At 51.9% G+C, this 13594-nt stretch overlaps 1 protein-coding gene across 1 annotated transcript; it reads left to right on the forward strand.

Moving 5' to 3' along the window:
• The first annotated feature begins 6001 nt into the window (after positions 1-6001).
• Il12a (interleukin 12A) lies at positions 6002-12268 on the forward strand. The gene is made up of 7 exons (XM_047564756.1): positions 6002-6159; positions 6775-6923; positions 9525-9638; positions 9901-9942; positions 10015-10056; positions 10144-10287; positions 11711-12268. The coding sequence occupies exons 1-7, from the start codon at positions 6141-6143 to the stop codon at positions 11864-11866; spliced, it is 666 nt and encodes a 221-aa protein (XP_047420712.1). The 5' UTR covers positions 6002-6140; the 3' UTR covers positions 11867-12268.
• Positions 12269-13594: the final 1326 nt, after the last annotated feature.

Raw genomic sequence — 13594 nt, forward strand, 5'->3', positions numbered from 1 at the left:
CTGCATACAAGCCTGCCACTTCATGAACTCTTATGTTCATTGTGCAACCCGATCTGCAAGACGAAGCCAGAACAACCAAGCGTGATTACCTCCATTTTGCAAGTATGAACTCGGGAAAGGAAGTGGCTAACATAAATGCCAGTAGCAGAAAGGGGCTGGAACCTCGTCCTTCTGTCAGGGTCCAAAGTCCCTCTAGCTCTATGGCCTTTTTGGCTTTGCTCACTTACTGTCTAATCCTGATGCAAAGCCATTTCCTCACCTAGGAAGAAAGAGCAACCCATAGCCAGAATCCCAGCATGCCAAGCTGGCTGCTCGGCAGCAATGAGCATCAGGAGCCCGCCTCCCTGTTAGAATACCTGTGGACTACAGCTGCACAGGACCCAGGCTGTCTGATGCCAGCTGATTGAAGTTCAAGTGCAATGACACATAGGTGCTAAACTGCAGGGAAACTGATAGTGAACTCCTTGCTGCGTTACCACGGACCCTAAGGTCCACGGTGCTGACTGATGGGAGCAGATTCACAATCTCAACCGAGCACAAGCTCTTTGGGATCTCACTTCTTCCACAGATGAGCTGCCACCCTAAATTATGACACCAAAGATACAGTCCAAAATCCTCTGTTCAGGCCAATGATCACGAACCTGCCTACTCACCAGGAAGAAGAACAATGAAGGCAGGCAAACGGAGCCACGGCTCATGTTGGCTGGTCTTTCTCTCCCAGCATGGTGACCTTCTGGGCCAGACCAGCCTTGCTGGGGGTGAGTGCTGTCCTGCCCACTGCAGGCTGCTCAGCAGCATCCTCTACCCCTCTGCAGGCCTGATGACCAGAATGGTCTCCACATGCTACCACGTGCCCCCGAGGCGCAAGGTGAGGAGCAAGGTCATCTGCAACTACCACCCATGGACACAGACCCGAGTATTCTGCCAAGTTCCTGAGAAGACCCTGGACTCCTGCAAAGGCTGCTCCTGACTGGCCCACTGCTCCCACTCAGCAGGACAGAAGGACTGAAAGAGAAGCTGCCAATTGCTCAACAGCAAGGGAGGCATGCACAGGCTGCCTTGTGATCAGCCTGGAGGGCACTTCACTGACCCGTCCTCCTGGCAGATGAAGGACTTCTGAGCAAGAGGGTTGAACTGACCCGGCCCTCGATCCACAGGCCCTGGTTGGTCCCCTGTCCTATGTGCGCTCCAGCACGCGATCGTCTTCTCCACCCCACTCCTCATTTCAGATCATCACTGCCCATCTGCCCGTCGCATCTACCCTGAAGCATCCGGCCGTCTGCGTGTCTTTGATGTCTTCTCCCTTAAACGGACAGAGTTCCATGATTGTTTCAGCCCACCAGCTCCAGGCACCAAAGGTCTTTCTCAAACTCACCTGGCAGCAAATCTGAAGGAGCCGGATGAGGTCATCGTACTTCTTTATCCACGCGGCGGTGACCATTCCCACGCTCACTGTAGAAGCACCGTGCTTGAGCCTCTTCTCTTTCTAAAAGCCACCTTTTTAAATCCAAAGCGAACCTCACCCCCGGAGTTGACGCTGTCTGCCTGCAGTAGGGAGTGCTGCCGTTTTCCCCAGGGTTGTATATTTAAGATGCAGCCAAGTGGCTGCACGCTCCTCTCGTCCCCTGCTTCTATCTTGGTGGAAACCCCGTGCAGTGGACCCTCAGGTCTCCACTGCCCACCCTCAGTGGGGGACAGCCAGACCACCTCCAGCCCCCACACTGCAGCAGTACCCTGCCCCACACCCTCACACCTGCTCCCTACCCTATGGAAGGCATGTGCCCAAGGCAGAGCAGCTGGGCTGCGGGGTCACGTGTGCTCAGGCTGACCCCATGATGCCAGCATGCCCACCTGAGGCATGCTCACCACTTGCATCGTGTGAGGCACCCAGAACCTCACATTTCCTCAATGGTTGTGGGGATCCTGAGGGAGGTAAAGTTACATCTCGTCCTTATATTTTTCTGATTATATCAAGCACCTCATAACGCTCATTAGCCTTTGGGGGTTTCTCCATAAGTAGCCCCTTTCATTAAGATCTCAGACTTTTTTCTTGCGAATACACAGAAGTTCCTTCTATATTCTCTTCTCGATTTTGCTTGTTGAAAAGTACCTTATCCCCATCTGTCAGCCTTCTGTTAGCCTAGACCGCCGGTAGCAGGAATCCACTCAACAGAAGTGCCTGATTTTCATGCGGTCCTAGCTACGGGACTGTGCCTCATCCATCACTGGGGCTTGGGGTGTTTCCAAGCTGCCCTCCCACCCCTGGGTGACAGAGGCAGTCCTCCATGCTGTGCTCTCCACATTCAGTCACACGCCCACTGTCCCTTGTCCACCTCTGCAGGCATTGGGTTGGAAGTCAGATGTGGGCCTCCATGGGCAGCGAGCACTTTCTGTTCTTGGCAGTCCTTCACGAATGTCCTGCACGAGGTTTCTCTATGCTTGTTCTCCCCGCTGCTTCTCCCTGGTGTCAGCCCTTTGACTTTCCTACTGGGTGAGGTGTGTCTTTCCACCCAAGGACCTTTTCACAGCCTTTGTCCAGATTTTGCCTGGTGACGGCCACCTTGCTGGGGCCAGAGCCCACACAGACAGCTGTGCCCTTGCTAGCCATATGTCAATGGAGAAGATGCCACCTTCCTGTAAACCTGGACCCAGTCGCTGGCCATTAGGGTCCCACAACACCTCTGTTCCATCACCCTTTGGGATGAGCATGGCCTGGGCATCAGACCCCTGTCTCAGTCCTTTGGAAAGGGGAAGACATAATCCTGCCAATGTGGGAAGGTGCACTGAAGTGGCCTCACGGTTCCTGCTTCTGTCAGAAGTCGCGAAGGGACTGAGCTTTGTCTTGCAACGTCTGCAAAAGAAGAGGGCTCAGGAGCACATCTGCTCCAGGCTCCACGGGTGTCTCCTCGAGTGGAAATCATCTGCATCTCATGCTAAGACCCACACACGAGTCTGTCTCTACACCATCCACTTGGTTCCCATGGACCTTACGTCTGTTCCCTTGCCAATACCTCTATTTTTATCACTGTTGCTTCAGAATACGTCTACTTGAAAAATGTCCCTATCTGATAGACCTAGCTTCCTAGTTCATTGTTCCTTCACAAGTCTAGCTTGAATATGCATGGACATTAACTGTGTGTGCACGCACTCGCGTGCTTGCCTGTATATATAGATAGGAATAGGTATTTCTCAGAAAGGTTTCTCGTAGTTTCTATTGTGATTCCACTGAATATGTACATTAATTAGAAGAGACACCAGCTTTTTATATATTGAGACTTCTGATTCAAGGGTACAAAGTTATTTCATTAAATCACACTGTGTTCTTAGACTTATATTTTTCTCCAGAGGCTCTCCCATAGTTATGCTAATTCATGTAATAATCACAACAACCCTATATTTATTGTAGGACTTTTTACTGCCATTGTTTTTCAGATAAGGAAACTGAGGCCAGCAAGAAAAATAACTTGCTCAGGAAGAAGACCCAACAAGTAAGGAGCAGAGCTGGATTCAGTCCATGCTCCCAGCCACCAATGGTCCTCTAGCTCCAGGTACTTTTTAGTTTGACTGATATTGTGAATGGTGTCTTTTTATAGTGTTTCCTAATTGATGGTTTCAGTTGTACAAAAATTTTTTTCAGTGCTGAGGCCAGAGCCTAGGGTCTCATGAATGTAAGGCGAGTGCTCACCCTGAGCCACCATTAGCCTGGCTGGTTTTCTCAGGTTGATGTCCTTGTCCAAGGAAGTGATTGAATTCTTTTGTTAGTTCTAGTGATTTGTATACTCATTCTGGATTTTTATTGTTTTGCAGATCAATTATTTTTTAAAAATAACAGTTTTAGCTTTTCCTTTGCAATAAATCTCTCATTTCTTTTTCTTTTCATATTGCATTGGCCAAAACCTTGAGTGCAATGCTCCACACTATGCAGTAGCAACACAGACAAAGATGTCTCCTATAGAAAAGTAGTGCTAGTGCAGCAGGAGAAGTTTGTTTCATGTTACTGACAAGTATGAGTAGCACATTAGAAATGTGCTCCACAAAACTTTATGTCATACACTGTATCTGGTGGCCAAGAATCCATTTTGAACAAAGGTCCTATGTTCATCTATGCAGAAGAAATTATGTTAGCATAGGAGATAACCCTTCCAGGAAGAAACTGCTTAGCTGCAACCAGCTTGACTTCATTCTGACATGAAGCACTTAACCTCCACTCTAAACCTGTGTGCTCTGCACTCCTCACTGGCTTCCCACAAACTACTAAACACAATTGTCTGAAAATGGACTCATTTGTGCACAATGGACACTTCAGATGGCAGTGCTGGAAGGGGCCTTAGAGATCAGCCATCTCTTTCTTTACATGTATCTGAAAGTCCCCAGGGTGGGGCCTCATCGACTTCAAGCACATGATCCACCAAGCCAGGCTGAAGCCAGAGCTGAGCAGGGTCTGTATCAGCCCAGATTCCTCTCTATCTGCCTTGTCATGGCCTCCAGCAGAGGCTGGCCCTGCTGAGGGGTCCTGGTAGCTTGCCAAGGCTTACCTCCAGACCTCATTGGGGACCAGAGGCGAGGAGGAAGGGCACCCACTCCTCTCTCCTGTGTCTCCAAAGGCTCCTCATTGTGGAGATTGGTGCTTCTGTACAAAGGCAGACCCTGGAGCACCAGGTGGGAAGTCTGAGGCCCTGCAGGCAGCCAGATGCATCGGAAGCAATAGCTCCAAGTTGGTGACCAAACCACCTCTCTCCACTGGCAGAGTGACTATTGTTTAGGGGAGAAATAAGCACCTCTCACCAGCACCTCCGAAGCACAACTTCTCTCTGCTCCACTCCCCTCCTCTTACAGTGACCCAGCAGGAGCTGGAACAATCTCCCTTCTGACATTCTCTTCCTATGCCTCGCGCCTGTGAAGTCACCATACTGTGGCCAGAGACTGTGGCCAGTGAAGTCACCACCCAGAGAATCCCTCTGCCCTCCCTCTGCTCTCTCTGTCCAGCAGAGAGTTGAGACCCTACCCAGCTCTGCTCCCCTCCCTGGGATCACAGTACTGCCCAAGGAATGTTTTCACCCTGCAAATCCAACCACATCTCCCTGCCTAACGTAAACTGTCCCCACTCCCCTCAGAATAGAACTGTGCTCCTTGGCATGGGGCGCATTATGCACAGCAAAGCCCGCATCCTGCTCCCCACCTCCATCCTGTGCGGGTCCCCAGACCCACTTGTCCCCTCCTCCCTGACTGCTCTGATCCTATTTCTGGAGCTGGACCTGCTGCCACCCCTGGAAGCACTCTGGTACCCATATTTCCTTCCCCTGTGAGGTTGGGACCCTGCTCCCTGGAGCTTCTGCTGCCTCCTGGACCCTGCTGCTCCTTCCGAGCAGTGTCCTCCCTCTGGGCCTTTCCTCCAGGCCCCTGGTGTTTCTCCCACCAAACCCTAATTTCTCTCTGGTCGCTGCCAGAACCTGGGTGCTCTAAGAGAGCAGCTGCTGCGCAGCCATCCGGTTTCGCCCTTCTCATGCTTGAGAGGACCTGTGAACAAAACACTGAGTTAGATGTGGGGTGATGGGGTGCTCCCAAAGGGTTGTGTTCACCCCGGGGTCCTGTGACTGGCCCCTCGTCGGCCTGGCACAGAGGGTCATCTGAAGGAATGGATGACGAATGATGGTCCGCTCCAGCCAGAACCAGGAGGGATGTCACCGCTAGGGCGCGTGGGTGATCCAGGAGAAGGAAAGTGGGCGGCACCACTTGTGCGCGCTTGGGGCGGCGCGCCGCGCGGGCTGGCGGGGCTTCGGGACCGGCGGGCCCAGATGCCGCGGGGCGGACCCCGCTTGCCCAGGACCCGCAGCGACTCGGCGCCAATTTCACTTTCACTTTGCGCGCGCGGGCGGCGGGGAGGCCCCGAGACACCGCCGGGCACTCCGAGAGTTAATCCGAAAGCGCCGCCAGCCCCGCGGCAGGAAGGACCGCACGTGTCACCGGGAAACTGATGTAGAGAGAGACAGAGAGAGAAAGCAAGAGCCCTGGGTCCCGGGAAAGTCCTGCCGCGCCTCCAGGACTTATAAAAATGTGGCCTCCTGGGTCCTCCTGCCCACAGCCACTCACCTGCCGGGACCACCTGCCCGCGTCCAGCTCCGACTCAGCGTCCGCCCAGCATGTGGCCGTCCTCGCGCAGTGAGTAGCCGCCCGCAGGGTGGGGAGGCTGGAGAGGGGCAGGACCCAGGCGGCCGCCGGCCGGCCAGAGACCGAGCTCGGCAAAGGGAAAAGAGGAAAGAAGCGGGAAAGGACGCTCGGGCACTCGCTTACCCTGGGCTCAGCGAGCGCTGTCGCTTCTCGTTTTGGAATAGCCCGGGAGCTGTCATTATGCTCACTTCACAGACGAGAAACCGAGGACCCGCCGGGAGATCTCTTGCCTGGACTTCTTACAGCCACAGCCATGAGCAGATCTCAGCTGGCTGCAAAGGGAGGCTTTGACTCCCCACTGTTCCAAAAGATTGGGGTCCTGAGTCTGAGCCAGTCATTACTGCTCCTGGGCTCAGTTTTCCTATTCAGGACATGGGAGACTTTCTCTGGGGGACCCCTGAACCCAAACCCCTTGTCTGGGGCATTCCAGAGAGCAGGCCCTCAGAGCAGCCCTAGAAGGGACAGCTGCCCTTCAACAGCTCCGTCTGTCTCTCAGGTGGGAAGGACGGGTGGTAATGGGCGGAGGGAGGTCAGCACCAAGAAGAAAGGATAGGCTCGGATGGCCAGCCCACACCGACAGCTCTGCTGCCCTCACTTCACTTCCAGGCCTCCTCCTCCTGGCCACCCTTGTCCTCCTGGAGCACCTTGGTTCGGCCAGGTACCTCCCCAGGAGCACCCCAGTCCCGGGAGCGTCCCAGGAGTGCCGCAACCACTCCCAGACCCTGCTGAGTGCCGTGGGAAGTGCCCTGCAGGAGGTGAGTGCCGGTGTCCTTCTGCACACCTGGCGCGTCTGCTGAAGGGACCTGCCTGAGTGGCTGCTGTGCCTGCTGCCACTGTCAGGAGGCAGGAGGGACTTCCTGAATGACTGGCCAGCTGAAGGGGCTCAGTGGAGTGGTGTCCTCAGAGAAAGCAGAGTGGTGATCAATGGTGGCATTGGTTGGGCCCTGCCAGCAGGAAGGCAGTGTGTGCGGTGACCCCGCCGCAAGCCAGCACAAGTGGGCGTGCCAGGACCTCGCAGGTGAGGTCAATCCTGGAAGCAGTTGGGTGGGTCTCTGCGGCCTAGGCCACATGATGAACTAGATTGTCCCATCTGCTGCTCGCCACGTCCAGTGTGGTGACATGCTTTGGGCGGGAGCCACACACCTCAAGGAGGATGATGACCATTCATGTCCCACTTTTGTGTTATAGAGAAGGGTTGTCTGAGTTTTTTTTATACCTTTCATTTTGGAAGGGATTGTATTTTAATGCAAAAAATTCTTTTCCTTTTTAAAGCTGCTTCAATTGGCTCTTACTTTTGCTGCAAAGCCAAGCAGAAACCCATGTTTTTAAAGATGCTCAGGGCTGGGGGTGTAGCTCAGTGGTACAGGTGAGTTAGAACCCCTGCACTTGCAAAAAAAAAAAAAAAAAAAATCCTCTTGCCATCCTGCTCACTAGAAAAAGTTTCTAGCTTGTTGCTTTATGAATAACAGAGAAAGCTCAGTGCCTGAGGACCTGAAAGAAGTCCTTTTTCTTCTGTTCTAAACTTTCATAATGCACTGCCGATCGCGTCTCATACTTCAGAAGTGATTAAAAAGGGGTTCCCCAAGTGACACCTGCGGAGCTACAGCTTCTTTTCCCAAAGACAGGACATAGGAGCTGAGATTTAATGCATGCTTTCTGTGAAGAAGTGAATTCTTCCACTCCCAGATGCAGTGCTGAAGTGGCAGCACCATGGAATTTGCTGGGAAGCGTTTGTGCCATACCTCGTCAGATTTCCCAGAACCAACCAACCAGCCATTATGAACGCGGAGGTGGCAGGCGTGTGGGAGTCACAGCCTGTTCTGAATTCGGAGAGTTGGGCCCATGTTGTCTTCATTTTATTTTGACTTGTGAGTTTGATGCCATTGAAAAATTGGACTTCTCATAGAAGAATCTAAACTTCCAACTTGCCTTGGAAAAGTCCAAAGACTGCAACTCCGGGCCCCTGTGCCAGTGTCTTTACGGTCTGCGCAAGTCGGTGTGGCCCAGGGCTGCTGGCACCTCCACATGCTTTTGGTGATGAATCACCACTAATGTGACTTTAAACAACGAAAATGTGTTACCTTACAGCCCGAGAGGTCAGAAGCTCCGGGGCTAAAGTGGGTGTGTCTTTGGAGCTTGCATCCCTTTCTGGAGGCTCCAGGGGAGAATGTGACATCTCGCCTTTCACAGCTTCTAGAAGCTGTTGTGGTTCTGGGCTGGGCTCCCTTCCACCTTCCAAGTCCGGCTCCTGGGTTGTAGCTCAGTGGCAGAGCATGTGCCTCATAAGGGGTGTGGGGCTCGGGTTCAAACCCCAGCTCTGCCAAGAAAGAAAAAATGAACCTGGCAAGGGCTGCTGCATCCTTCCTCACGCCGTCACTCCTGATTGACATTTCTGCCTCTCTGTCTCCGGGAGGACCCTGTGCTTACCCTGGGTCCACCCAGATCATCCAGGATTCTCTCCGGGCCATAAGGTCAGCTGATTGGCAGCCTTATTTCCATCACCACGACACAAAGCGTATTCCCAGATTCCAGGGTGGGGAGGTGGATACCAGAGGATGAGAGGTGAGGCGTCAGTCCACCTGCTACAGATAGGGAGCTCCCAAATGTGTTCTGCTCTCTCTGCCCTTGATCATGCTGGTGCGGCTCCCTCTGCCCCAGAGCCTCCAGGCCCTCCATGGTGCTTCTCACCTGCTGACCCTTCTCCTAGTCATCTGAGCACTTGCCTGTCTCTGCAGCTGAACTTGGAATCCAGGGGAACATGCCATTCTCCTCTTTGCCCTGCCCTTGGTACATAGGCTCATTTGTGGAAACTGACGTCAACCTTCGATCAGAAAGTTGTTGCCTTCTGGGGACACATTGCCTGGTTCCCTCTGCGGCGCTTTCCAACACGCCTGTGGGATACCATCTGTGTGGACCACAAGTGAAATTTCAGCTCGTCTTTAGGGCTTGCATGTGCATTGCAGCCGCCAAACTGGGGCCTCAATAGCCCCCTTTGGGAGTTGGAGATACTCATAGAACACAGGCACTTTGGCAAAAGAAACACAGTTTTTGCCAGAAGCAAGTGTCACCGTGTGGTGTGGCTGCTGATTAGCACACTCCGTTGGAATGACTTGCAGTGTTTACGTGATGAATAAAGATGTGACCCAGGGAGACTTGTCCCAAGCCAAGGACAAGGAGGGAAGGGGGATGCTGGCTGCCTGTGTTCTTCACCCTGTGAAGAACAGGCACCTCCCACAGGTCAGACAGGTGCAGGTGGAGGGCAGCCAGCCAAAGCTTAGCTGGCACCCAGGCTGCCAGCCTCACAGGAGCAGGGGTCTTCTCAGGTACCTCCGCTGAGCTTCTCCTTTTCTTCCCAGGCAAGAAAAACCCTGGAGTTTTACTCCTGCAGTGCTGAAGAGGTCGATCATGAAGACATCACCAAGGACAGAACCAGCACAGTGCAGGCCTGCCTGCCCCGGGAGCTGGCCCAGGTACAGCGACTACCTCCTGGAGCAGGGCAGCCACCGCTGCTTCCCGAGCTTGCATGTTTCTGGTTCTCATCAGAAATTATGTTTGGAAAAAACATTATAAAACAAATAGGGTTTTTACAACCACATCAATATGCTTAGCACCCCTGAAATACACACTTAAAATAGTTAAGGTGGTAGATTTTGTTTTGCCTTGTTGCCATAATAGGAGAAGGTTTGAGGTGAAACACCAGACATATTTCAATTTGTGCTTTTTTCCTTCTAGAACGAAAGTTGCCTGGCTTCCAGAGGGACCTCTTTTATGATAGTAAGTAAAAAATTAAAGGTTTCCTCCCAGGTGGTGAATTCATGTGCTGACATCTGGGTATTCTTCCCCTAGAATGGGAGCTGCCTGGCCTCCGGGAGGACCTCCTGGATGATGGTAAGACTCGCCACTCTTCCCAAGTGCCCCGGAGGAAATGGTTTTGGCCCATCTCAATGGTGTCTTCCCCTTTGTGCCGTCACCCAGACGCTGTGCCTTAGTAGTATCTACGAGGACTTGAAGATGTACCAGGTGGAGCTCAAGACCATCAACGCAAAGCTTTTGATGGATCCTAAGAGGCAGATCTCTCTAGATGAAGCCTTGCTGGCGGCCGTCGATGGGCTGATGCAGGTAAGGCCCCAGCCGGTCAGCGAAGTGCCTTTCATGCCGAACACAGCCAGCCAGGGCCTTTGATGGAGAGGGTGGGAGAGGCCTGCACCCCGCTTTGAAGGCCCCTGCAGAGCACATCCCCAGGGAGATGATCTGCAGGGCGTCCTCACAGGGAGGGCTGGTGTGAGCAGTCGCTTAAGAAAAGAAACCTCTGTGTCCACACAAGGTGAGCCAGGCTCTCTGCAAGTGTTTTCATGCATTTTCTTGTCATCCCACAATGGCCATCTGAGGTCTGTAGGAAGGAGGAAGCTGAAGAGGCCAGAACCACATGTCCAAGGTCAACAGCCTGAGCAAGAGGCAGAGCCAGGGTCCCTTCAGAGGGCTCTGCTGCACCTCACTTCTCACTGTCCTCTAGAGGATCCAGGATGGGGAGGTGGGGGGCTTCGTGCACACCTGCAAACGCAGCTTGGGAAGCAAGCAGAGCTGGTGCCTGGCTCGGTTCCATTTTGAACCAAATGTGAACAAAATAGAAGACATCCCAATGCACTCAGGCAGGACTTGCATAGTTTCCTGGATCGCTGCAGCACATGATGTTAACACGAAATACAGAGACTTGCACATCAGAGACGGGGAGAGTGCCTTTCCCATCAGGCCACGGGTGCAGACATGGCGGCAGAAACCATCCTCTGAAAAGCGGTCACCGGCTCCATAGTACATTTCATTGTCTGTGTGCGTGTGTGCCAGATTACTGTTTGAAAGGCAGTGAACTTTGTGCAACTATGGAAGAATATTACCAACAGAGTGTTGTGGTTGATGTTTCCACTTCAGGACCGAGTTGGGTGATTTGGGGGAGATCACCCAATCCCGGAGCACAGCAGCTGTTCCTCTGTCAAAAGTGATGGCTGTACATACCCTACCTTTCTTTTAGGATTTTTATGAGAAACAAATGGGAGTACTGGCCCTCATGCAATAAGATCTTGTATTGTGTCAGCAAACCAAAGGGTTTAAGTAGGGAAATGCATTGCCACGTTTGTGTGTCTTGCATGAATGGTGTTTCTATAGGAAGCAGGTCTGTTACTGATAGAGTCCTGATCAGTAGAAATCCATCCTCCCTGTTGGAAAAAGGATGGGGCTTCTTCACGTATCTCTGAAAGTTGGATATGGCAGCAGATGTTACGTTAACAGAATCAGGCCATTTAGAACAACTCCCGCTGGCACTTTTCTGAGCAGTGACGAGGACTCTCCCGAGCTCACTGAAAGTGCACTGCCTGGAGCAGGTGTGTGTCTCCTCTGGGGCCTGCCTGGTCCCTTGGTCTGGTTAGGCATGGAGTATGAGAGGGAAGCTTGCTGCAGGCTCGCACACACGCACTGCTTTACCCACTTTTTCAGATGAATGTTTCCGTTCCGGAACTCAGTATGTCATACTCCGTGTTTATCCTTCTAGGTCCTGAATGTCAACCATGAGACGGTGCCTCAGAGACCTTCCTTTGAAGCACCGGATTTTTATAGAACAAAAACCAAGCTCTGTGTCCTTCTTCACGCTCTGAGGATCCGTGCGGTGACCATTGACAGGGTGATGAGCTATCTGAATTCTTCCTAGGAAGCTGAGCTGCCTCCCAGCCTTCGTGCCTTTGCATAAAAGTCTAAACCAAAGAATTTTTAATGGGTATGGGTCAAGCCAGGGAGGGGCCTGGCTGTACCTAAGCTCCTTCAGGAATCTTCTCTCTGCTCTTTTCCCTACTCCTGCTGAACAAGTTACTAAGGAGGGACTGAGTCCTTTCTGCAGGTGTTTCTTTCCCTTTCCTAGAAGAGCAAGAATTAATAAGCTATCTCTGTACTGAGGTGTTTATAGAAACCCTCAAGCATCATTTATTTAAAGATATTTATTGATATATTTTATATTCATGAAAGCATGTGAACTAATTTATACTTATTTATGTTATATTTATTAAAGTATTTCTTATCAAGTGGATCTGAACTGAATGTTCCAGTAATAAAGTGGTGGAGTGAAAGTAATCTTGGTGTTTTTGAAGTATTTGATCTGCCTCAAGGATCTGGATACACGTGGCAGGAGAACTGAGGACTCTGACAAAGTTGGAACAAAATGACCCTGTGAGGACCAATGAGCACGGGTCCTCGTCCCAGGTCCCTGGATCTCACTTCACAGGAATCCCATTAGACCAGACAGCTTTGATGCTGAAGGGTTGGAGCCAGTTATTTTTTTTAAAAAATTTGCTTTACTACTTTAAAAATTGCTCTATTGTTCAGCATCTGGGCTTAAAAGTAAAACACACAAAATGTTCTCCCTGTTACCCACAGGCCCTTGACACTGCCTTAGACAGGTACGCCATCCTATCCTCAATTGAGAAAATACCGCTAAGAGGGCTTCACATTAAATGACTCTCCTTTGTGTGGCCCTCTGGGCTCTCGGGGGACATCTTTTTGAATTAGAACCAGAAATACTCCACATTTGCTTTAGAGCGTAGAGAGCTTTCCCTGGAAGCACAGTGATCATTGCCTTCATTGGCCTGAGCTGTCTTCTTCACAAGGGAAATATTAAATTTGATCCTTTGGATTCTTGAAATGATGTGAATTTGAAAAGATTCTCCCGACAGAAAGCCATGCATCTTAGTGCTGGGATAACGCAACTGCTGCTCCTTCTCAGGAAAAGGTCACAGACCTGAAATATTTCATGAATGTTTTCAGTGACACCTCCCCACCGGATCCACCAGATCCAGCCTCAACCCTGTGACCCAGGCCAGGCATGAGTGTGGTGCCAGGCTGGCTGTTCAGGTTCTCACTGCAGATTCGTCCCATGGAAGTCACTGGAAGCCAGGCCCTTCACGCGCCCCCTTCCTCCAACCTTGCACGCAGGGTCCTTTCCTTCCTGGAGTGAGCTCAGTTCTGCAGCCTTGACCTTTGTAGACCCTCATGCTGTGGAGCTGCTGCTGGATCCTTCTGGTTGTCTTGGCTGCACACAGGGAGGGCAAGGGGATGGATGGATGTGCAGAGGAACGTGGTGCGACTTTGGTTCTGGAGAACTCCACCAGATGTGCTTCAAAAGCAGGATCCACCCTAACACCTGGGAGCTTTCCACTTCTCCTTCAGGGCTGGGGCTGCATCCTACCAGCTGTGTAGCATGACTGAGTGGCTTACAGGCCCTCCTGTGTGCTTGTGTAGGAAATGAGGATTGTGCTGGAGCCTGCCTTGCGGGATCAGAGTGGGGTTAGGTGGAACAGCAGGAGCCGGGAACACAGTTGGTGCCCAAGGAACTTCAGCAAGTCTTGAATATTGTTAGCCTTGAGCTTAGCAAGGGGCTAGATCTGTT

Source organism: Sciurus carolinensis, chromosome 9 (genome assembly GCF_902686445.1).
Source record: "Sciurus carolinensis chromosome 9, mSciCar1.2, whole genome shotgun sequence".
NCBI classification, from domain to species: domain Eukaryota; kingdom Metazoa; phylum Chordata; class Mammalia; order Rodentia; family Sciuridae; genus Sciurus; species Sciurus carolinensis.

Excerpts from the sequence above, each read along its gene's own strand:
- Il12a (XM_047564756.1), top strand. Across the intron at positions 9,639-9,900 it reads TGCCCCGGGAGCTGGCCCAG|AACGAAAGTTGCCTGGCTTC; the intron begins GTACAGCGACTA and ends TTTTCCTTCTAG. Across the intron at positions 9,943-10,014 it reads GAGGGACCTCTTTTATGATA|AATGGGAGCTGCCTGGCCTC; the intron begins GTAAGTAAAAAA and ends TTCTTCCCCTAG.